At 41.3% G+C, this 25783-nt stretch overlaps 1 protein-coding gene across 6 annotated transcripts in view; it reads left to right on the forward strand.

The window, feature by feature from the left end:
* Positions 1 to 25783, forward strand: part of NPL (N-acetylneuraminate pyruvate lyase) — a 63971-nt gene that overhangs the window by 26924 nt on the left and 11264 nt on the right. For 5 of the 6 annotated variants that reach the window (XM_049868284.1, XM_049868280.1, XM_049868281.1 and 2 more), the window contains exons 4-10: positions 299 to 386; positions 15534 to 15591; positions 18020 to 18095; positions 20119 to 20211; positions 21066 to 21214; positions 21343 to 21389; positions 24704 to 24788. In XM_049868284.1, the coding sequence (XP_049724241.1) occupies positions 299 to 386; positions 15534 to 15591; positions 18020 to 18095; positions 20119 to 20211; positions 21066 to 21214; positions 21343 to 21389; positions 24704 to 24788 (596 nt within the window). The other variant, XM_049868283.1, reaches the window with a different exon arrangement.

Genomic DNA, 25783 nt, shown 5'->3' on the forward strand with positions numbered 1-25783 from the left:
AGGGAATGAGAATTTGGAGGGTCTGTGTCTGGCCTTGTCATAGGTAAACAGGGGCACTGGTGAGTCATCTAAGTCATAAGGAAAAGGTGGTTATTTGCAGTAACCTGTTTTCCTGAATACAGAGGGTGGGGAGATTTCTTTAACCATCACTATTTTCCAGTATCACTGGGTTCAGGTAAAAGTTGACATTAACATAGCCTCTGGTGTTTATGTGTCCCTTCCTGTGCATTTCCAGAGTTGTCATTGGAGGGGCAAAAGGTATTCATTGGTCCCACTGACTGGTTGTTTGTTTGGACAGTGAATGGTACAACGGGAGAAGGCCTATCCTTGAGCATCTCAGAGCGTCGCCAGGTTGCAGAGGAGTGGGTGACCAAAGGGAGAAACAAGTGAGTAGCTTTGCCAGGATAAAACCACCCACTAGTAGGAGCTCTGCTGGGTGACACTCTTCTCTGATAATACAGCCTCCCTACCTTCTGGTCAGAGGCCTGGCTTGAGGTCAGCTTGTGGGAAATGAGCAGGACCTGTTGTGGGTGGGGGGATTCAAGGAGTGGGATGTGCTATGAGGAAGGAAGGACAGCCAGACTGCAAGGCCCACCTAGTTCCCTGGTTCCCTCTGGAAAACTGGAAAACCCATCTATAAGGTCACTCCCCTCGAGTTAAGTGTCCTTGGGCTGAAGGGATAGGAGAAGGGAGGAAGGAAAAAAGCCTACCTGATGCTGGCAGCTGATTCTGCTGTATCCCTGGCTGTTCTGCTGAACACTTCCCACTCCTGGATCTCATAAACATGAATCCCAAGAACTCCCATCTCAGGCTAGGTGTCTGATGCTTGTAGTGGCCCCTTGCTTTCTTTACAGGTCTTCTCTGTGCCTGTGACTCAACATGCTCTTTACGGTGTTTCCTCTTGTGGTGTCCGGGGACTTTATGCATTCTCTAAACTTCAGTGTAGTGATACCTTTCACTGTAACCGTTCATGGCATGGTAAGACAAGCAGAACAGTGTCTGTTCAACGAGCACATTCAGTAAGCACGTTGAAGCAACTTTTTATTCACGGAGCCCTGGTGGTGCAGTGGTTAAGAGTTTGGCTACTAACCAAAAGGTTCGCTAGTTCAAATCGACCAGCTGCTCCTTGGAAACCCTATGGGGCAGCTCTGCTCTGTCCTATAGGGTTGCTAGGACTCTGAATTGACTCAACAGCAGTGGGTTTGGCTTTTTCAATATCATATTGTTATGTTTTAGGCACTGAGGATACGAGGTAGAATAAAGCAGGGTCTCTGTCCTCTGGTTGCTTACAGTCCAATGGGGAAGTCACAGAGTGAAAGCTAACTCTCTGATAAATAGTATAAATAGGGATCAAAGAAGGGAGTGATTGGTATTGCCTAAGGTGGAGGCAAAAGATTGGAGGTTAAGTCCAAAGTGAGTCTGGAGCAGAAGTCATCAGTGTGAAGCCCATGAACACCTGGGGTGTCCTTAAATGGCTTTTGAGCACCCTTGAATACTCGGAAATTACATGCCAAATTTTAGTGTGTGTCCATATAAGTGTTTTTTGGTGATCCACCAGCTTTCAGATAATTTTCAGTCAGATCCTGGGCCCAGAAAGATTAAAGATCATGAACAGAATGAGAACAGAGGAGGCTAAGGATAAGCATTAGGAAAAGCATCAGAGACTGTGATAGGGAAGTAAATAGAGAAAGAAAGCACCCAGAAGGGCAAGAGGGAGCTCAGGAGTGAACCCTGACAGTGAAGCCTGGGAGGAGAATAGTTCTGGAGAGCACCAATGTAGCATGGTAATTAAGAAAGAAGACTGTAAGGACAGATGAGCCCTGGTGGCATAGTGGTTAAAACTTTCAGCTGCTAACCGAAAGGTCGGTACTTTGAACCCACCAGCCACTCTGTGGGAGGAACATGCAGCAGTCTGCTTTCATAAAGCTTTACAGCCTTGGAAACCCTATGGGACAGTTCTACTCTGTCCCATAGGTTTCTTGTGAGTCGGAATCAACTCGACAGCAACGAGTTGATTTGGTTGATGAGGCCAGGTTGCCCAAGTGTGAGACCTGGCTCTGCCTCTTACTAGCTCCATGACATCAGGCAAGTCACTTTAACCTCTCGATGCCTCATCTGTAAAATAGGAGTAATAATAGTACCTATCTTACAAGATTGTGGTAAGGATTAGAACAATTCTTGGCATGTGCTAAGAACTGTATAATAAGTAGCTGTAATTATTTGCAGCAGACATCATGTTCGTTATAACGTCTGTTACAATAGTTAATAGATTCTGCAAAGGTCAGTAGATGGAGGACTGAGAAGGCCGCTTAGTTTGACATGTAGGAAGTCACCAGTGACCTCAGAGAGAGGAGAGTCAGTCGGATTTTTTCTAGCAGAAGCTAGACTGCAGTAAATGTAGACTGCAGCCAATATGGGGAAGCCAGGGCATTGAGTGTGTCTCATTTGCAAGAGGAATTTTCTGGTAAAAGGGAAGGAGGGATGTGGTCATAGGAAAAAGGAGTAAGCAAGATTGAAAGGATCTTTTTTTTTTTTTTTTTTCCTTAAGGTGGGGAAGTCTTGAGCATGTTGCTATGCTGAAAGGACACTGCCAGGGAGAAGAGATTAAAGATAAAGAAAAGAAAGTGGAGAACTGGTGCACGGCCTTAGGGGGGTTGTAGTAAAACCAGAGTTAGAGAGAGTAGCTTTAGAAGACAGCTAAGAAGCTGGAAGGAAAGCATGGATGGTGATGTTGATATGTTGAGAGGTGTGGAGGAGGAAAAGTGAGGGCTTCCATGCATGTAAGGTTCTTTATCTTTGGTGTCTCAGAGGCTAGGACATTGACCAAAAACAAGGAGTTGGGGTGGAATTTAGAGCTTGAGGAGAAGAGCCAGGATTTGAAATAGTCACTGTGGGGAATAGAAAGGGAATTGAGTCCTGACAGACAGAAGGCATTTTGGAGCCTCCTTCTCCTTAATAGGGAAATTTGCAAGTGTGTCTGTAGCCTTGCAATTGGTTTTCTCTAGCTGTGCCTGCTTGCAGCCCAGGGGAAGGGGAGGAGGGAGTGGATGATTGGTTTAACCTAAGCCAGGAGGCTGTTGGGGGGCTGGGGTGTGGTGCAAGATTAAGGACATCATGCAGTAAAGCTGGTGAGAGTAAAACAAATCTGTCAGCCTCCCTTTTTCCATTCAGAAGTCTTCTATCATACTGTAAAAATACAAACCTGATCATGTCATTTCTCAGCTGGTTCTCATTTTACCTAAGACATGGGAAACCAAGAATCCTTGGAGGACTCAATAAATGTTTGGGTCTAAGTGGGAATGTGGTGTCTCCACCCCCAAAATGTGCCATATATATCATCCAGAGTCCCTCAGAAGACTCACTGGAACGCCTGAATTGATGGCTGAGCTCTGTTCATCGTCCCTCTGAGAAGACCAGTGCTAACCGTGGCCTCTCCCCACAGTGCCACATAGGACGCTTCCAAAGATGAACATTGAGGTCTCAGAATCAACCTTCTTTTGGCCAAATTCTAAGGACTTACAAGATAGCAAATAGCTTTTTACAGTAAAATAATTTCTCATACGGCTGGTTCCTGGTTGTACTCTTCAAGAAACTTCTTTATTTCTCTAACCAAAAAATATCTCAGTATTACACCTACCTTTGTATACATGTCACCAGCACATAAACCATCTAAAACAAGCTTGATCAAAACAAGTACTCAAGTCTGGATTAACTGAATACTGGTTTCAAAATTCGATTAATTGGTTGAATCGTACATTCCCTGGACTTTTTTTTTTTTTTTTAATGCCTAATGATTCCTATCCTCACTGTTTTCTGTATTTTTACAAATTTCCAAGGTTTTATTCTTAAGGCTCAGCAGTAATAACTGCTAATATTTATTAAGCATTTATGATGTGTCATGTACCGTGCTGTGGTTTACACGCAGGAACTCTTAGAATCTCGACAACAGCCCTGAGGCAGGTACTACTATTTAAGTGCTTTACTGACAGGTTCACAGCTGGTTAGTAACAGAGTCAGGATTCAAGCCCAGGACTGACTAACTCTGAGATATTAGATATTATTATTGTTAAAAATACACACAGTAAAACAAAGCAGTTTAACTATTTCTACATGTATAATTCAGTGATATTGATTACATTTTTCAAATTGTAAGCCATTATCACCCTCCCTTTCTGAATTGTTCCTCTCTTATTGACATAAACTCACTTTCCCCTAATCTTTGCATCTAGTCTTTTGAGTTGCTGTTGTCAATTTGATCCCATATAGAAAGTTCTTTAAAAAAGCACTGTGCTGAGGCAGGACCAAGATGGCTGACTAGATAGAAGCTTCCGCTGATCCCTCCTGAAACAAAGACTCAAAAAAACAAGTGAATGGATTACATGCATGACAGTCTACGAACCCTGACCATCAAACACGGAACTAAGGAGTTGACCTGAGTGACAGGGGAGTGAAAAGCCACACGCTGAAGCAGTGACCGCTTCGGGAGCTGGTGTGCCACACCACAGCCTTGAGCCCTCAAGGTTCCCTGGAGCCAGAGTGGTGGGGCTGATCGTGGCTTACTGAGACAGGGCTAGCATGGGACGCAGCCCTAACCCCCTGGAGAAACCTCAGTGGGGACCCAGCCAGCGCACATAGGCTGCACACCAATGCGGCTGGCAGGAAAACAAGAAACCACGGGGAAGCAGCCACTGGCTTCAGAGTCTGGAACACAGCGTCCCAACCAGAAGACATTGGCGCTGAGCTTTGCACTAAGTGCGGAGGAGCTGCTCACAGTTTCCTGAGATGGTGCAAGCACGGGACCCAGCCCTAACCTTCAGGGGCAGTCTCGACCCAGCCAGTGCACACAGGCTACACGCCCCTCTGGAATCTCAGATAAAACAGTCCTCACCAAACAAGATAAGTACCTTTGTCTGTCTTGCCTCCTGCTACTCTCTCCTATCAATCTGATCCCTCCTCTCCCTGCCCCAGCTGGCTTCATTAACATTGGAATTCCCTGGGCCAAGGAGTGAAGTGCTCTGTGGCGAGGGGCGGGGGGGGGGGGGGGGGGGGTGCGGTTCTAGCCCATTCTCCTGGCCTGAGAGAAGCAGTAATTAACAATCAGTTGGAAAAATCCTTCCCTGACTTCCCTAAACTGGAATAATAATACAGAACCAGCTCCAGCCAAGCATAAGAGATCCACAGTCTTTGGCTTTCATCCCTGCCGGGAACCAGGTAACTATTATAATGCAAAGGCAATTCTGATAGAGATCTGACTGTAATTGTTTTAGCTGAGCAGTGGAAAGGCAAGTTTTGGAGGTCTGCTACCTCTGTACCTATTAAACAGAGACCTTACTGATCCACAGCAGGGAACTGAGGGCTGAAGCTCCACCCACACCATCTAACCACCTGCTAAAGGGGTCTGAGGATAGTGACGCCTACCAATCTTTACATGTACAGGCATTGGGTGCCTAAGGTACAGCTGCAGAGCCCGCCCACCAGAGTGCTCAAGAGAATAGAGTCACTCCTACCTCACTGGCACGTGGGGGAAGGCCGTCAGCATCCTGCCCTCCTTAGAGTGTGACCACCCTGCTGCTACTAGAATCTGGTGCAGACAACCATCACCACTACTACTCTAAGTTAATAGGTGACAGCCTACACCACACACTAGGTGGCCCACTATCACAACACCTAAGCTGATTCTATTCAAGAATAGTGAATGGACTCATAGGCTTATATATCTGGTAACAGCTCAAATCAGCTGGTAACAGGATGTAAGTGATTCAAAGACTACAACAATCAGGATAGCGCAGTCTAGTAGCCCATCTGGGTGTATTAAAAGAAAACAAAACAAAACAAGAAGATAAAACCCAGTGAGTAAATCATTACAATATCTTATAGATGGCTCGGAGACAGCAGCCGATATCAAATCACATAAAGAAGCGGACCATGATTGCTTCTAAAACCCCCAAATCAAAGAATCAAAATCTTTCCCAGATGAAGGTACACTCCTGGAATTGCCAGATACAGAATATAAAAAACTAATATACAGAATGCTTCAAGACATCAGGGATGACCTCAGAAATGAAATAAGGCAATCTACAGAAAAAGCCAAGGAACGCACTGATAAAGCAGTTGAAGTAATCAAAAAGATTATTCAAGTGAAAAATTTAATAAGCTGCAAGAATCCACAGAGAGACAGCATTCAGAAATCCAAATGATTAACAATAAAATTACAGAATTAGACAATAGGAAGTCAGAGGAGCAGAATCGAGGAATTGGAATGCGGAGCGGGGGAGTGGAGGATAAGGCAATTGACACCAATGTAGTTGAAGAAAAAGCAGTAAAAGAATTAAAAAAAATGAAGAAACCCTAAGAATCATGTGGGTCTCTATCAAGAAGAATAACTTGTGTGTGATTGGAGTTCCAGAACAGGGAGGGATAACAGCAAATACAGAGAGAATTGTTGAAGATATGTTAGCAGAAAACTTCCCTGGCACCGTGAAAGATGAAAGGGTATCTGTCCAAGCTGTTCATTGAACCCCATACAAGATAGATCCCAAAAGAAAGTCACCAAGACATATTATCATCAAACTTGCCAAAACCAAAGATAAAGAGAAAATTTTAAAGCAGCCAGGGATAAAGGAAAAGTCACCTACAAAGGAGAATCAATAAGAATAAGTTCAGACTACTCGGCAGAAACCATGCAGGCAAGAAGGCAATGGGATGACATATATACAGCACTGAAGGAGAAAAACTGCCAGCCAAGATTCATATGTAGAGCAAAACTCTCTGTCAAATAAGAAGGTGAATTTAAGACATTTACAGATAAGCACAAGCTTAAAGAATTTGCAAAAACCAAACCAAAACTACAAGAATTACTAAAGGAAATTATTTGGTCAGAAAATCAATAATATCAGATACCAACACAACACAAGGTCACAGAACAGAACATCCTGATGTCAACTCAGATAGGGAAATCACAAACACAAAATAAGATTAATTAAAAAAAAATGCTCAAAACAGGGAATCATTGATGTCATTATGTAAAAGATTACAATAATCAAAAAAGAGGGACTAAATACCGGAGGCATAGATCTTGCATATGGAGAGGAAACCAAGGCGATATAGGACGATACAAGTCAGGTTTTTACTTAGAAAAATAGGGGTAAATATTAAAGTAACCACAAAGAGGTCTAACAATCCCATACTTCAATATAAAAACCAAGATAAACATAACAAATCAGCAAAAATAAATTCTGCTATGAAAATGAGGAACATACAATTTACAAAGAAAAACTTCTCAGCAGAAAAAAGTAAGTGGAAAAATGAAATTGTCAACAACACACACAAAAAGGCATCAAAATAGACAGCACTAAACTCGTACTTTTCCTGTAATTATGCTGAATGTAAATGGACTAAATGCACCAATAAAGAGACAGAGAGTAGCAGACTGGATTAAAAAACACGATCCACCTATATGCTGCCTACAAGAGACACACCTTAGACTTAGAGAACAAACAAACTAAAACTCAAAGGATGGGAAAAAATATATCAAGCAAACCACAATCAAACATGAGCAGGAGTGGCAATATTAATTTCTGACAAAATTTCTGACTTTAAAGTTAAATCCACCACAGAGGATAAGGAAGGACACTACATAATGATTAAAGGGACAATTTCCCGGGAAGATATAACCATATTAAATATTTATGCACCCAATGACAGGGCTGCAAGATACATAAAACAAACTAACAATTGAAAAGTGAGATAGACACCTCCACAATTATAGTAGGAGACTTCAACACATCACTTTCGGTGAAGGACAGGACATCCAGTAAGAAGCTCAACAGAGACAGGGAAGATCTAATTGCTACAGTCAACCAATGTGACCTCATAGACTTACAAAGAACACTCCACCCAACAGCTGCAAAGTATACTTTTTTTCTAGCGCACATGGAACATTTTCTAGAATAGATCACATATTAGGCCATAAAACAAACCTTTGCAGAATCGAAGACATCAAAATATTACAAAGTATCTTCTCAGACCATAAAAGTAGAAATCAATAACAGAAAAACCAGGGAAAAGAAATCAAATACTTGGAAACTGAACAATACCCTGCTCAAAAAAGCCTGGGTTATAGAAGACATTAAGGAGGGAATAAAGAAATTCATGGAATGCAACGAGACTGAAAACACTTCCTATCAAAACCTTTGGGACACAGTGAAAGCAGTGCTTAGAGGTCATTTTATATCAATACACACATACATAAAGAAGAAAGAGCCAAAATCAGAGAACTGTCTCTACAACTTGAACAAATAGAAAAGAGAGCAACAAAAGAATCCGTCAGGCACCAGAAGAAAACAAATAATAAAAATTAGAGCAGAATTAAATGAATTAGAGAACAGAAAAACAGTTGAAAGAGTTAACGAAGCCAAAAGCTGGTTCTTTGAAAAAATTTTAAAAACTGATAAACCATTGGCCAGACTAAAGAAATACAGGAAAGGAAACAAATAACCTGAGTAAGAAATGAGATGGGCCATATCACAACAGAAACAACTGAAATTAAAAAAGAATCATATCAGATTACTATGAAAAATTGTACTCTAACAAATTTGAAAACCCAGAAGAAATGGATGAATTCCTAGAAGCACACTACCTACCTAAACTAACACAAACAGAAGTAGAACAACTAAATAGACCCATAACAAAAAAAGAGATTGAAAAGGTAATCAAAAAACTCCCAACAAAAAAAAAAAAGCCCTGGCCTGGACGGCTTCACTGCAGAGTTCTACCAAACTTTCAGCGAAGAGTTAACACCACTACTACTAAAGGTATTTCAAACCACTCCCTAACTCATTCTGTGAAGCCAGCATATCCCTGATACCAAAACCGGCTAAAGACAGCACAAAAAAGAAAATTATAGACCTATATTCCTCATGAACATAGATGCAAAAATCCTCAATAGAATTCAACAACATACCAAAAAGATAATCCACCATGACTAAGTGGGATTTATACCAGGTATGCCAGGATGGTTCAATATTAGGAAAACAATTAGTGTAATCCACCACATAAATAAAAGACAAAAAACACATGATCTTATCAATTGATGCTGAAAAGGCATTTGACAAAGTCCAAAACCCATTATGACAAAAACTGTCAGCAAAATAGGAATAGAAGTAAAGTTCCTCAACATAATATAAAGGGCATTTATACAAAGCCAACAGCCAACATCATCCTAAATGCAGAGAGCCTGAAAGCATTTCCCTTGAGAACAGGAACCAGACAAGGATGCCCTTTATCACCGTTCTTATTCAACATTGTGCTGGAGGTCCTAGCCAGAGCAATTAGGCTAGACAAAGAAATAAAGGGCATCCAGATTGGCAAGGAAGAAGTAAAATTATCTCTGTTTGCAGATGACATGATCTTATACACAGAAAACCCTAAGGAATCCTCCAGAAAACTACTGAAACTAATAGAAGAGTTTGGCAGAGTCTCAGGTTATGAGATAAACATACAAAAATCACTTGGATTCCTCTACATCAACAAAAAGAACATGGAAGAGGAAATCACCAAATCAATACCATTCACAGTAGTCCCCAAGAAGATAAAATACTTAAGAATAAATCTTACCAAGGATGTAAAAGACCTATACAAAGAAAACTACAAGACACTACCGCAAGAAACCAAAAGAGACCTATGTAAGTGGAAAAACTTACCTTGCTCATGGATAGGAAGACAACATTGTAAAAATGTCTATTCTACCAAAAGCCATCTATATATATAATGCACTTCCAATCCAAATTCCAATGTCATTTTTTAATGTGATGGAGAAACAAATGACGAACTTCATATGGAAGGGAAAGAAGCCCCGGGTAAGTAAAGCATTACTGAAAAAGAAGAAGAAAGTGGGAGGCCTCACTCTACCTGATTTTAGAACCTATTATACAGCCACAGTAGTCAAAACAGCCTGGTAGTGGTACAACAACAGACACATAGACCAATGGAACAGAATTGAGAGTCCAGATACAAATCCATCCACATATGAGCAGCTGATATTTGACAAAGGCCCAGTGTCAGTTAACTGGGAAAAGATAGTCTTTTTAACAAATGGTGCTGGCATAACTGGATATCCATCTGCAAAAAAATGAAACAGGACCCATACCTCACACCATGCACAAAAACTAACTTCAAATGGATCAAAGACCTAAACATAAAGTCCAAAACGATAAAGATCATGGAAGAAAAAATAGGGACAACGTTAGGAGCTCTAATACAAGGCATAAAGAGAATACAAAACATTACTAAAAAAATGCCGAAGAGAAACCAGATAACTGGGAGCTCCTAAAAATCAAACATCTGTGCTCATCTAAAGACTTCACCAAAAGAGTAAAAAGACCACCTACAGACTGGGAAAAAACTTCAGCTACGACATCTCCAACTAGTGCCTGATCTCTAAAATCTACATGATTCTGCTCAAACTCAACCACAAAAAGAAAAACAACCCAATTAAAAAATAGGCAAAGGATATGAACAGGCACTTCACTAAAGAAGACATTCAGGTGGCTAACAGATACATGAGAAAAGCTCTAGATCATTAGCCACTAGAGAAATGCAGATTAAAACTACAATGAGATTTCATCTCACTCCAACAAGGCTGGCATTAATCCAAAAAACACAAAATAATGTTGGAGAGACTGGAACACTTACACACTGCTGGTGGGAATGTAAAATGGTACAACCACTTTGGAGATCGATTTGGTGCTTCCTTAAAAAGCTAGAAATAGAACTACCATACGGCCCAGCAGTCCCACTCCTCGGAATATATCCTAGAGAAATAAGAGCCTTTACACGAACAGACGTATGCACACCCATGTTTATTGCAGCACTGTTTACAGTACGAAAAAGATGGAAGCAACCAAGGTGCCCATCAACGGATAAATGGGTAAATAAATTATGGTATATTCACATAATGGAATACTACACATCGATAAAGAACAGTGAGGAATCTGTGAAACATTTCATAACATGGAGGAACCTGGAAGGCATTATGCTGAGTGAAATTAGTTGCAAAAGGACAAATATTGTATGAGACCACTATTATAAGATCTTGAGAAATAGTTTAAACTGAGAAGAACACAGTCTTTTGTGGTTACGAGAGGGGGGAGGGAGGGAGGGTGGGAGAGAGTTATTTACTAATTAGATAGTAGATAACTACTTTAGGTGAAGGGAAGGACAACACTCAATATAGGGGAGATCAGCACAACTGGACTAAACCAAAAGCAAAGAAGTTTCCTGAATAAACTAAATGCTTCGAAGGCCAGCGTAGCATGGGGCAGGGGGTCTGGGGACTGTGATTTCAGGGGACATCTAAGTCAATTGGCATAATAAAATCTATTAAAACATTCTGCATCCCACTTTGAAGAGTGGCATCTGGGGTCTTAAATGCTAGCAAGCAGCCATCTAAGATGCATCAATTGGTCTCAACCCACCTGGATCAAAGGAGAATGAAGAACACCAAGGACACAAGGTAATTATGAGCCCAAGAGACAGAGAGGGCCACATAAACCAGAGACTACATCATCCTGAGACCAGAAGAACTAGACGGTGTCCAGCCACAACCGAAGACTGCCCTGACAGGGAACACAACAGAGCACCCCTGAGGGAGCAAGAGAACAGTGGGATGCAGACCCCAAATTCTCATAAAAAGACCAGACTTAATGGTCTGACAGAGACTAGAATGACCCCGGTGGTCATGGTCTCCAAACCTTCTGTTGGCCCAGGATAGGAACCATTCCCAAAGTCAGCTCATCAGACATGGATTGGACTGGACAATGGGTTGGAGAGGATTGCTGATGAGGTGTGAGCTACTTGCATCAGGTGGACACTTGAGACTATGTTGGCATCTCCTGTCTGGAGGGGAAATGGGAGGGTAGAGGGGGTTAGAAGCTGGCAAAATGGTCACAAAAAGAGAGACTGGAAGGAGGAAGGGGGCTGTCTAATTGGGGGTAGAGTAATTGGGAGTATGTAGTAAGGTGTGTGTAAGTTTTTATGTGAGAGACTGACTTGATTTGTAGACCTTCACTTAAAGCACAATAAAACCCACTGCTGTTGAGTCGATTCCGACTCATAAACCAAACCAAACCCAGTGCCGTCGAGTCGATTCTGACTCACCAGCAACCCTGTAGGACAGAGTAGAGCTGCCCCATAGAGTTTCCAAGGAGCGCCTGGTGGATTCGAACTGCCGACCCTTTGGTTAGCAGCTGTAGCACTTAACCACTATGCCACCAGGGTTTCCTTCCGACTCATAGCGACCCTAAAAATTATTTAAAAAAAAAAGCACTGTGCTCACAACAGACATTCTTTACTAGTTAAGCTAGAATTTTCTTTGGCTTAAAAGAAGGCTTTAGGAGATATTTTTGGTTTAAGGCCTTAGGGTTAAAGATTATCTCAGGGCAATAGTTTCAGGCATTCATCCAGCCTCAATGGCTCCAGAAAGTCTGGATTCCATGAAAATTGAAATTCTGTTCCTTATTTTTCAGGGAGTGTCTTAGTTACCCAGTGCTGCCATAACAGAAATATCGCAAGTAGATGGTTTTAACAAGGAGAAATTTATTTCCTCACAGTAAAGTACGCTAATAGTCCAAATTCAAGGTGTGATCTCCAAGGGAAAGCTTTCTGTCTCTGTTGGCTCTGGAAGAAGGTCCTTGTCCTCAATCTTTCCATGGTTGAGGAGCTTTTCAGGCGCAGGGATCCCGGGTCCAGAGGATGTGCTCTGGTCCTGGTGCTGCTTTCTTGGTTGTATGAGGTCCACAACTCTCTGCTTGCTTCCCTTTCCTTTTATCTCTTGAGAGATAAAAGGTGGTACAGGCCAAACCCCAGGGAAACTCCCTTTACCTTGGATCAGGGAGGTAACTGTGTTAAGGGTGGTGTTACGATTCCACCCTAATCCTTTTAACATAAAATTAAAATCACAAAATGGAGGACAACCACACATGGCCTAACCAAGTTAATACACATATTTTGGGGGGGACATAATTCAATCCATGACATTCCACCCTTTGGCCCCCTAAAAATCATATCCTTGCAACATGCACAACATATTCACCCCATCATATGATAGCAAAAGTCTTAATGCCAAGTCCAAAATCCAAAAATTGCTCTTCATCTGTGAAATCTACAATACAAATTATCTGTTTCCAAAGGTACAGTGGCAGAACAGGTACAAGCTAGACATTTCCATTACAAATGGGAGAAACTGTAGGAAAAAAACAGATGACAGGCACCAAGCAAGTCAGCAAAACACATTACATTAGCCCTCAAAACTTTGAAAATAATCCCTTGTTCTCTGAGACCATTCACACAGTAGCCCTGCCTTCCAGACTATAACTATTGGCCACACTCTGGATTCTGAGTGGAGGCCTCTCAGCCCTGGGCTTCAGCTCCACCTTCCACGCCTACTAGAACAGCAACTCTGCTCCCCCAGCTTTAGGCATACAATTTTCCTAGTTCATCTGAGTGGCATCTCCACACTTAGAAACACCAGAGGCCATGCCCCCACCCTTTGGAACCCCTGAAGTCCTGACCATACCTTTTGAGATTGAGGCAGTTTGGCTTCTTGTATTGTCTCTTCAGCTTCTGCTTCCTGGTTTCTTGGCCTCTCAGCTCTTCAGACCTCCCGCCTGCATCTGCCCTTTTGGGGCAAGTGTTCTAAAGCTCTGTAGCTCCGCTAATAAGTGCCTAGAGGCAGCCCACTCCACCAGGAAGCCTCCTGCACACAGGCACTCAGCTGTCTCGCTCCATGGGTCAGCTCTTGCACTGTCTCACGCTGGTCTCCTGGTTCTCTCTTGCTGTTGGTTCCCTGCTCTTGCCACTTTTCTGCCACTGCAGGTTCTCTGCTGCGCCAGTCCTCTGCCACTGTCGCAACTCTATCCATTCACAGTTTCAAAACTGCTTCCACATTTTAGGTATCTGTTAGAGCAGCACCCCACTCCTGGTACCAAATTCTGTCTTAGTCATCTAGTGCTGCCATAACAGAAATATCACAAGTGGATGGCTTTAACGAAGAGAAGTTTATTTCCTCAAGATAAAGTAGGCTAAAAGTCCAAATTCAAGGCTTTCTTTCTCTGTCGGCTCTGGAAGAAGGTCCATGTCCTCAATCTTCCCACGGTCGAGGAGCTTCTCAGGCACAGGAACCCTGGATCCAAAGGATGCACTCTACTCCTGGTGCTGCTTTCTTGGTGGTATGAGGTCCCCAACTCTCTACTTGCTTCCGTTTCCTTTTATCTCTTGAGAGATAAAAGGTGGTACAGGCGAAACCCCAGGGAAACTCCCTGTACCTTGGATCAGGGAGGTAACCTGTGTAAGCATGGTGTTACAATCCCACCCTAATTCTCTTAACATAAAATTACAATCACAAAATGGAGGACAACCACACATGGCCTAACCAAGTTGATACACAGATTTTTGGGGGAACATAATTCGATCCATGACAGAGAGTATAAGATTTTAACAGCTACCTTGTACCTCTTCCCACTCAGATATTTTTCCTAGTGCTCCATTCACCATTGGCTTCTTGATTGTTTAATGTACTTTTGCTCATTTAAATCAATAAATATTATATAAATACATGCAATGCCATTCACTTACAAAAATATAATGTCTGACACATAAATTTTTGATTCTAAGCAGTATTAAACTAGATCATTTATTCTAGCTAGAATTGAATTACGAATTTTACAGCTGTTTTCACAGCCTAGAGCTGTTTTTATGCAAGCATGTTTATAAAATACCAATCTCTGCAGGTCCCCATTTCCTCTGCTGTGAGATAACAGGCTTGAACTAAATTATCTCAGGGTTTTCCACCTCTAACATCATGAGAGACTATGCTAATCCCATTTCTGTGCATGTTCAACAGCGTTCAGCATATATTTTTGCCGCTGGTAATGTGAAAACTCTCTATTACTGTATAACCACACTGCTTTCTCAGTGGCTCTAAACTAAGGCAGTTGCAGGAATGACTCCCCAATAAGGAAGAAATGGAGTATAATTTGAACTTTACCTTGAAAGTGCTTGTATAGAGTTGACTCTTCTCTATTGTGAAATCACAATCATCTCAGGTACTTTCAAATCACAGCCACCCTCTCAATAACATGATATTGGTGGGCTCTTTAAAAAAGATCACCATAAACCCTTTTAATTACCTAAATTTTCGATAGGCCACTGTAGAATTTAATAGCCTTGAGATTAATAAGGCATTATATTGTTAGCTGCTGTCAAATTGGCCCCCAATTCATGGTGAGTCCATACACAAAGGAACAAAACACTGCCCAGACCTGCACTATCCCCATGAATGATGGCGGATAAGACCATTGTGATCTACAGGGTTTTCACTGGCTGATTTTCAGAAATAGATCACCAGGCTTTTCTTCCTGATAAGGTGTTTGCTAATGGCTAAAACTAGCACAAATCAGGACAATGCATGTTGCTTATCCTTACTGCTGTGTTACTGCTAAACTTCAAGTGTTGCAACAGTGTTTTCCGTCTTGCAGGTTGGATCAGGTGGTGATTCATGTGGGAGCACTAAGCTTGAAGGAGTCCCAAGAACTGGTATGTATGAAGGTCCATCTGGGAGAGACCGCTCAAGGGGCCTCCATTTTTGTGCAGACGCTAAAGTCAGTAGCATTTTTGCTATGTGCTGGTTGCTGTCCTGGAGAAGATAAGATGTGGAACTTCAGGGAGCTCAATGTCTAGAGGCAGGCACAGAGCCATAAAGAAAGGGCTATAGCCCAAGGTGATGGCTACCACAGAGCTTTGGATAGGAGATGGAGGCACCTCTTCCTCCAAGGAAAGTAAGGATGAGTATAGATGTAGCTAAGCTTGCAGGTAAGAAGCAGAACCTGAGCCAACCTCAGTTTTCTCTGGGAATTAGGAGGCATAAAGGGATGGAAGATGGGTAAAGGCTGGAAGAGTAGGAAAAGTTGAGAATTGCTGAAACACAAAGGGATTGCCCATTGATGTTGAAGACCAACTAAAGTTGTAAGTCATAAATTTGTCAACACGACTGTGGACAAATTTTTTTCCAGGCACTCTACCCAGAACATAGAAATAAGAATGCAGCCTATTGGATTGCTCTAGGTTTAGGGACTAGCAGATTAGGTGGGGCAGAAGGCAAGGGAGAAAGGAGTTAAAGTTGCCAGCAGCAAAGTAGGTGGTGTAGCAGTTTTGAGGTCTGGGCTGAATTGGGTAGGAAAAGAAAGCACAAACATGCTTAGAATCATTTATAAGAAGGTCCAGTGCCTAGACTGCTACTAATTAACTATGTTTCTAGAATTTAGATACTTTAACTCCAAAAGTTCACAATGACTTGATCTAATCATTTGTTTATTTTTTTGTATTATCTGGATTAAGAAATGAGATGTATAATACATACTTGCAAAATTGCAGTTCGGTACTCTTGGGCAAGCCATGAGGGAAGACTTTTTACTAGACAGTTACTTGATAAGCCTAGTATTAGAACTTGGAGATTTATTTTATTCTTCTTACACTTGATTTGTTTTTCTCAGAAAGGGTCTCTCAATGAAGGTAGCATGATGTAGGAAACCCTTTTCTTCTCTTCTCAATTTTTTTATTTTCCAGTCTGTAATACAAACTTTAAAATATGATTGTCATGTCATGAAATTAAAGACAGTATCAATGCTCTGAATACTAGAAAACTATAGAGATAATCTAGATATAGGGATAATCCCTGGTATGGGATAATCTTGCTAAGGAGACATTAATATTGGCTTCTTCACAAGTCTCCGGGATGTTTCCTTTTTCTTTGCTTCTGGCTAAGGTTACCCTTTCACTCTTTTCCTAGACAGGATACTAAATAAGTGATTCACATACATCAGATTCCAGACCTGTGCTAATGAAATTATACCCAGAACATCTTGATTGGTCTTTGGGCTATATCCAAATCTTTTCTTTTTAGTTCTCCTAGTTTACTTCTAAGGAGTCCTGGTGGTGCAGTGGTTAAGCGCTCAGCTGCTAGATGTGCGAAAGATATGGCAGTCTGCTTCCATAAAGATTACAGCTTTGGAAACCCCATGGAGCAGTTCTCTGCCCTACCTACAGTGTTGCTATGAGTTGGAATCGACTCGACGGCAATGGGAAGTTTACTTCAGCAGAAAGTTAACCACATCTACTGGATGTAGATATTACTAGTTAAAGTCTCAGAAGGAGGTACTTGTTCCCTTTTGGAAAGTGGAGCATGTCCTAAGATAATCAACGAGCATTTACGGAGTACCTGCAATGTGTCCAGCACCATGATAGGCCTGGGCACAAGAGGGAATAAGATCTGATCCCTGCCCTCAGGGAACTTATTAGCTAGTGGGAGGACAGTCATCATAAACAATTAATTGTCTTGCAATGTAGTAGGCTGAGGTGCTCTACTTGAGATAGACACAAAATTCTACAGGGGCCCAGCAGGAAGAAAAGTTAAATTTTTTCAGAGGAGAGCTAAGAAAACATCAGAGGAATGGTGCAGTGTATCTTCTGTGATATGTACAATTTTTGTCTTCTCAACCTTTCTCAACTGTATTCATTTCTTATCTATAATATAAAATTCAAAATATGACTGTCATATCACTGGACAGGAGAGACAGTATCACCCAGTGGAATGAACAATAGAAGAGAAATTATATCTGCAAGAGTTCCTATTAACAGAGAACTTAACAAAATGAACTGCTCATGTCTCCTTAGCCTGGAACCGATGCCACCAGTATTTCACATACCATCAGGGTCACCTATAGATTTTGGACTAATGTCCAAAGAAGAATAAGATTAAGTGCACAGCTCACCTCCACTAAGGAGCTCTACTTTGAAACCTGGGGCTTTCCTGGCAGTGACATTTATCATTAAGTTTGGTTAATTTTTCCACTTGTCAGTGGTGCATCAGTTGGCAAATTTAAAATGTTTGCTGCTAAACTCTAATGTCTTTAAGCTGTGGGTGACTTTGATAAATCACTTCCTCCAATATGGTCTTCTTTTAAAGGCCCGACATGCAGCAGAAATAGGAGCTGATGGCATTGCTGCCATTGCACCTTTCTTTCTCAAGCCATGGAACAAAGGTAAGCAAATAGGTCTCAGTTTCCTAGGGCCGCCATAACAAAATACCACCAAGTGGGTGGCTTTGAAGAAAAGGATTTTGTTTTCTAACAATTCTGGAGGCCAGAAGTCCATATCAAGATCTCAGCCATGTCAATCCCATCTGAGGGCTTTGAAAGAGGATCCATTCCATGCCTCTGTCCTTGTTTCTGGTGGCTGCTGGCAATCCTTGGTGTTCCTTGACTTGTAGACATATCTTCACATGATGTCTTCCCCATGTGTGTCCCTTTTCATGTCTGTTCTCTGTAAGACACCGCTCAGAAAGGATTAGGACTAGGTCCCACACTACTTCAGTATAATTTAATTGATAATGTCTTGAGAGAAAGACCCTCTTTCCCAGAACAAGGTCACATTCATAGATATAGGGGTTAGGACTTCAACCTATCTTTCAGGGGAACACAATTCAATCCATAACAATAGGTCCAAGCTCATAGTGTCTCACCTGGTCCCCTTCTTTTTGCTGCCATTCAAAATGGTTATATCTAATTCATGAAAGTAAAGTCCTATAGACTAGAAGCATGAGATTGCAGTGGTATAATGATCCTCTGGAGCATTTCTGCTTCCTGGATCCATAAAAGAAGAGACTGCATTAAAGGGCTTCAACTCTTTCACCAAGTGATTTGATTGGGCCATCCACCAGTCCCCTGGTCAGCTGATAGGTAATTGTTCCTGGGTCATTCAACTGAATAGGGTGTCAGGGTCAGATGACAAAGTATGGGAAGAATACAAGTGACAGGCACTTTAGGACTACTGTCCCATTCTAGGCAATGAGTGAATGATGGATTTGAAGAGATTTCACAGAAATATCCACTAAAAAAAAAAAACAAAAACCTACCTTCCAAAATATCAGGTTATTGCTTTCTCCTTCTCCACTGTTTTCTCTATGGAAATCACTTGAGATTTCCAAGTAAATTGATCCTTTTTAATACTTTTTGATTAGCAAAAAAAGAAATAAGACATTTTTAAAGGATAAAAATTAGGCAAGATGCTATTAGCATGCATGATTAAATTCATAATTAAATGTATAATAGGTCAATATCATCATGAAATGTCGACTGTTGTTGGTAGGGAGGAATAGTTATTAATGTAGATAAACAAAATATTGCTAATTTGGGAATTTAGAAGTAACGTTTTAGAAGTTTTTTCACATGGTTTTTAGAAATTTCACATGAATATTTTTCCCAAAAGGTGAACAAAGGAAAAATACTGCATTACGCACAATTCACACATCAGGAAATGTTTATTATAGACACAATACACCATCGCAGTATTCAGACGGAGTACATAAAAGTTTCTCTCTTGCTCCCCGATGACATCCAAAGTATAAGCAAGTCGGCTGGATTTATCCGTCATCTGTGGTAATGTTGCATTTGAAACTCATGCTGGATGACACATAGGAAATCCCAGTTTCTCAGTAAACTAGAGTGAGCAGTCTTCTGAATAATCTTCTGATGTATCTGAATTTTTCCCAAAAGGAGGAAGAACTGAACTCGTTAAATTAGTGTGCGGTGTGTCGCTACTCTTACATAAAACATTGTTCATCTTTTTGTTATAGAATCTTCCCAGTTATAATCTTATTGTTCTATTTCTAATGCAAGCCTCTGTGGCTCACTGACCACACTTAGTCCTTCTGAAGTGAGAGGATAAGAATCCTATCTCCTGGTTGAAAGGCTTTTGGTTTTTATAAAAATATTTGATGATCTTCTCTTAATGTGTGGGAACATTTGTACCAATTTTTAAATAGTTTCATATGATGGCAAAATGATAATCTTATTTTGACCTTTCTACAGAAAGGAAAATAAGGTTCAGGATGAAGTGAATTGCAAAGACATTGCAGTAGCAATAAAAGCTGGTAAACGCGGTCAAGAATTCTCTGCTTCCAAGAATGATGGTTGCATTTCATTAGATGATTTGTTTTTTCTTTTTACCAAGTAGAGCCACTGCCTTACACTTGTTCACCTCATGACTCTTCCTCCTGTTTTTCAGATGTCCTAATTAATTTCCTAAAGGAGGTGGCTGCTGCGGCTCCTGCATTGCCTTTTTATTACTATCACATTCCTGCCTTGACAGGGGTAAAGAGTAAGTACTGTGTCTTTAGATGTTCCTTTCCCTCCACCCCTCACACTTTATTTTACCCTATCTTGCTAAGTAATTCCCACTCCAGCCAAACTTTTCCTCACAGCACAAAAGCATGACACCTTTCACTAGACAGTTCCAATTGCCCCAAAGTAAGTCACTCTAATATCCCAGTCCTTATCAGTCATTTGGAGCCCTGGTGACACAGCAATTAAGAGCTTGGCCGATAACCAGCCCCTCCTTGGAAACCCCATGGGGCAGTTCTACTCTGTCCTATAAGGTCATTACGAGTTGGAACCGACTCGACAGCACCCAACAACAACATCAGGCATTTACACCAACTTTTTTATAATGGAAGTTCTTAAGCATGAAATAAGAGTTGACTCCTAGCTACTTTTAGCAGACACAGTTGCCCCTTCACACAGGCTGTGTCTACCTTGTATTCTACTGTATTGTCAGGGCCTGGCGCATGGGAAGGTACTCTGATCTTTTTTGATTTTTCTCCTAGCTTTTTTTTTTTTTCTTAATCATTACTGTACTTCTCCAGCTAGAAGATTATTACGATTGGATGACATTACTTCAGAGATTGTTTTTTTTAATTTTATTTATTTCTAACATTCTTAAAAGACGAAGTAGAAGTGTGCCTTATAAATATCCACCTATTACCTTTGAGAGAATGGAAACCTTTGGACTAATTTGGCAGCTACGTAGGGACTTCTAGTTGGAGTCAAGTAATGATGCCCAATCCACATCCACAAGCCCTGGCATCTTAGTGGAGATGTGTGAGGCTGTGTGAGATGTTATTTGGTATTTTCTAGAAGTGTGCAGATTCATGAAGCATTGATTGTTTTGCACAGTTCGTGCTGAGGAATTGTTGGCTGGGATTCAGGATAAGATCCCCACCTTCCAAGGGCTGAAGTTCAGTGACACAGATCTCTTAGACTTTGGGCAATGTGTTGATCAGAATCGCCAGCGACAGTTTGCTTTCCTTTTTGGTGTAGATGAGGTAAGTCATGCACTGGCATACCTCAGCAGGTTAGTTCCCTTCCAAAGCAATTTATGTAGCTATTTATATAGCATTTTTTTCCTTTCTTTTTTTCATGAATGTGAATACTCTTTATCTATTTCTGATAGCAACTGTTGAGTGCTTTGGTGATGGGAGCAACTGGAGCAGTGGGCAGGTAAGCATGACTCATTTTTCCCAATGGTTGTAACTGTAAAGTCCCCCCATAAAGGCATTCATCACTTGAGTACCAAGGAAGACATTCCATCTACATTTGTTTGCCAGTCCATACCTCTCCCCCACAAGGTATTTTCATAAGCACACTATGCTAATTTTTTTACAGCAACATATAAAAAAATTGGCATAACAGCAGTTATGAAAATACTGCACATTATTTGTGTGAAAATATGGTAGCTATACTTCTTACATGTTGTTAACTACCGTTGAGTCGACCCTGACTCACAGCAACCCCATGTACAAGAGACTACAACATTGCCTGGTACTGTGCCAACTTCATAATCATTGGTATGCTTGAGTTCATTGTTGCAGCCACTAGGGGACTCATCTTCCACCACGAGAAGAACAAAAAAAACAAACCAGTCGCTGTGGAATTGATTCCAACTCATGCCAACCCCATGTGTGTCAGAGTAAAACTGTGCTCCATAGGGTTTTCAGTGGCGGGTTTTTCAGAAATAGATTGTCAGGTCTTTCTTCCAAGGTGCCTCTGAGTGGACTCAAACCTTAAACCTTTCAATTAGCAGCCAAGCACATTAGCCATTTGCACCACCCAGGGACTACTCCAGCTCTATATTGGACAATATTCTGTTGTGATCCACAGGATTTTTGTTGGCTAATTTTTAGAAGTAGATTGCCAGGTCTTTCTTCCTTGTCTGTCTTAGCCTGGAAATTCCAGTGAAACCTGTCCACCATGGGTGATCTTGATAGTATTTGAAATACTGGTAGCATAGCTTACAGCATCATAGCAACATGTGTAAGCCACCATAGTTCAACAAATTGACAAATGCGTGGTGATTCTTACACATACACCCTTTCTAATACAAGTTACCTTTCTTTCCCACATTCTTTAGTGAAGTGGAACTAATTGGGGTTTAGCAGCTTGCTAGAAACTCAGCTATTGTTACTTAAAAGCACCTGTTGCAGTTAGAGATGAGACAAATGAGTACAGCAGCTGAGAACATGAACAGTGGTTCTGACTTCATTGGCCCTTAGCTCTGTAGGCCCCAGGTATCAGTGTCTCAGAAATGGGCTCACACTATTTTATCAGAAATTAGTTGGTTACAAGTAACAAAAAACCACTTAAACTAGCTTATATAAAGGAAGACAAGTTGGTATAGAAATACTGGGAAATGACGCAAAACTAAGAGGAGGAAGAGCAGGGAGGCCTCAGAGGGGTGAAAACCAGGAACTGTGACGCTCCCAACAGCTAGGCAGATCATTCTCCATTGTGGTCCTCGGAGATTCTCATCCCTGCATTTGTCTGCACATCTGTTCATTTTCCTTCTCTCTCTCTTTCTCCAGATGGGCATTTGCCCCAGCATGCACGTGACCAACCATGGCTGCCCAAAAGTGACATCTCAGGATTTCACTCCATAGCACAGCTCAGTCAAGCGTCTACCCCAGATCCAGTCAGCTGCAGCCAGGGAAGCAGAATCATGTAGTCAAGTGCCAAAGAGCAAGCAAATAGATTAGCAGGTTCACTGCACATGCTAACCTAATTCATTATAAGTATGGCTGCAAGTAGATTGTTTGAAATATTTCCATTTGAAAGTGCCCTCCCTATAAAAAAAGTAAACCGAACAAAAAAAAAAAAACCCCACTGCCATCTAGTCGATTCCAACTCATAACAACCCTTCAGGACAGAGTAGAGCTGCCCCATAGGGTTTCCAAAGCTATGATCCTTATGGAAGCAGACTGTCAAACATTTTCCTCCCCTCAGAGCGGCTTGTGGGTTTGAACTGCCATCAGCAGCTGAGCACTTTAACCACTGTGCTACCAGGACCCCTCTATAGCAAAAGTACAGGGAAAGCAAAGTAATATTCGTAACCTATATTGGTGAATATGGCTTTGATACAGACAGACTGTGTCAGATAATGGCTTGTTCACCAAGCTAGAGTGGCCTGCTGCACCCCTTATCACTGCAGGGATGAATCAACAAAGGAAACCTAAGTGTCTGTACCTGCTGACTTTGGAACTTTTTTTCCCTGAAAGTTCTTCCAATTTTTTTGGCTTCCATACTAGCCATTTTAACTGTCAATATAATCTTTCTCAGACTAAGCAAAGTACAGTTGGTCAGACTTCAGTTTTTCTTCATTATTAACGCATTCCTCTCTGTCTAAGTGAGGATACACCTGAGGCCATTAGGATGCAGATTTTAGGGTTCTGAAACTCTTCAGATGTCCAGCCCAAGTACATACTGTGCCTTAGGGGTGTTTCACCAGTACAAGTGACTTATCTCAATTACATATATATATATATTTTTTTTTTTTTTTTTTTTCCTACTTTTGTTCATGTTCTGAGAATCCCTTGCTGTTGATCCCAGGATCTAGCTGCATATACAAGGACCAACAACATTGTGTTCTTGGTGTATCAAGATAGATTTTTTGATACTGACTTATTATGTGAGAAGCTATTAACCTCTCTGTGCTTATGTTTCTCCTTTAAAGAAATGGGGGAGACACCCTTATTATGGGTTTCTACAATCTTCTACCTTGCAGGCTTCTCTCATAAGAATTCAGTGATTAGTCTTAGACATTTGTCCTTACTGATAACATTAAAGATGTTTTTCTACATTTCCAAGAATGTATCAGATCCAATAACCATTCTCACTTTCATTTTTGTTGAATTGTCATACAAGACAACCTGAAGTGATGGAAGGCCTTTGGGATAACTCTGTAGCCCTTCTTTGAGCAATAGTTTCTTCACAGTGAAATAGAAGTCAGGCCTACCTTGCAGGGCTTTGGAAGGGATTAGGCATAATTTATGTCAAGCACCTGGAATCTAATAGGCATTTAAGAGTTTCTCGTTTTATTATTATCATTCTCAACATTATTCTCTAGAAACTAGTCTCTAAGTTGGCTGGGAACTCAGTAATTTGTTGGAATTTGCTTCTTTTACTGTGGTGCTTCATTGACCCAGTTTTTCAACATTAAGGATTTTATAGGACTTGCCTCAGACACCAGATTTTAACCACATTTCTTACCTAGCGTTGAGCCTGTGTGTGTTCCTTGGTGCAGGTGTTTGCCTCAGCTCTCCCTATCAAATTCCATATTTTCTTTCCCATTTTTCCTTCTATTCATTATCCCCATTTCTGTTCTCTGCCTCTCCTCCTCCTCTGGCACTACTTAGTACTGCTGGGACACTCTTCTAATAGGTGAGGGCCTAAAAACAGACGTCCAGGTGGCCTGGGTTTGAAGATCTAGACCCTTCCAGTTGAGTTATTGAACCTGTGGTAATTTTCTGTTTTCTTGCCAGTACCTATAACTACCTGGGGAAAAAGACAAACCAGATGTTAGAGGCTTTTGAACAAAAGGATTTTTCTACAGCCCTGAATTATCAGGTAAATTTTTTCTTCTCTTCACCAAAATTATAGCCTTTTTTCTTCCTGCTTGAGAATTCTTATCCTTCTTGCTCATCAACATTCCTACCATCTGTCCTCATTAACATTGCCTAGCTGCCTCTTTCTTTACTTTTCTTCTGTTTCTTGCTTTTTCTTGTTTAAAACCAAACCTGTCCGCATTGTATGTGTCCCCTAGATGTCCAGCAAGGACAGGCTAATACGAGAGTGACTCTGCTCTTCTCCACCGATCATATTTCTACTGTATGTTCAAAGTACTTTTGTAATTGTAAAATAAAGTGACCAAGTTCTGGGAAAATGACCAGACACTGTCCCCTTGAGGACATCACACCTGAGTCATCAGAGAATGTGAGAAAGCTATAAAACTTGGATTAAACAGGGAATGCTTAATCCAAAATTGGAGCAGGTCAGCCTTCTTTACCTTGGAAATATGCCACCAGGCAGGAAACAGGAGCCTGCTGGGTAAATCAAAAGGAGTCACTGACTTTGAAACAGAAGAGGAAAGCAGCAGGAGCTGATGTGTTATGGGGACAACCCCAGGGGAAATGATGTCTGCCATTACCGTAAGGCGGAGGCCAGCTTAGCTGTCTGGGGAAAGAAGGTCCTCACTGACGGGTAGAACCAGTTTCAACAGCTAGATAGTGTGTGTACTTTTAGGAGGGGAGCAGACAGAAATAGGGTAGGAGCAAGAGGAAGACTTTCCGGAGCTAAGAAGCACAGGGATTTTCAGGCTAGTAAAAGTGGGTGCAAGGAGTGTCCCAAGAAAATATGCTGGAATGGAAGAGGGGATAAGCAAGATTCCCACCCTTTGGGTCTGAAAGTTGATCCAGCCTAAATTCTACTTCCTCCTTAAAGTTTGAATAGCTTAATCTAATATTGACAGTTTTGTTCAGCCCCACACCAGGTGAGGCTGAGAGCAGGAACAGGGTGGAGACTTAGGAAACTATGCCAACCAAACTAAACATTAGCTAAACTCT

The sequence above is a fragment of the Elephas maximus genome, chromosome 24 (assembly GCF_024166365.1).
Source record: "Elephas maximus indicus isolate mEleMax1 chromosome 24, mEleMax1 primary haplotype, whole genome shotgun sequence".
NCBI lineage: Eukaryota > Metazoa > Chordata > Mammalia > Proboscidea > Elephantidae > Elephas > Elephas maximus.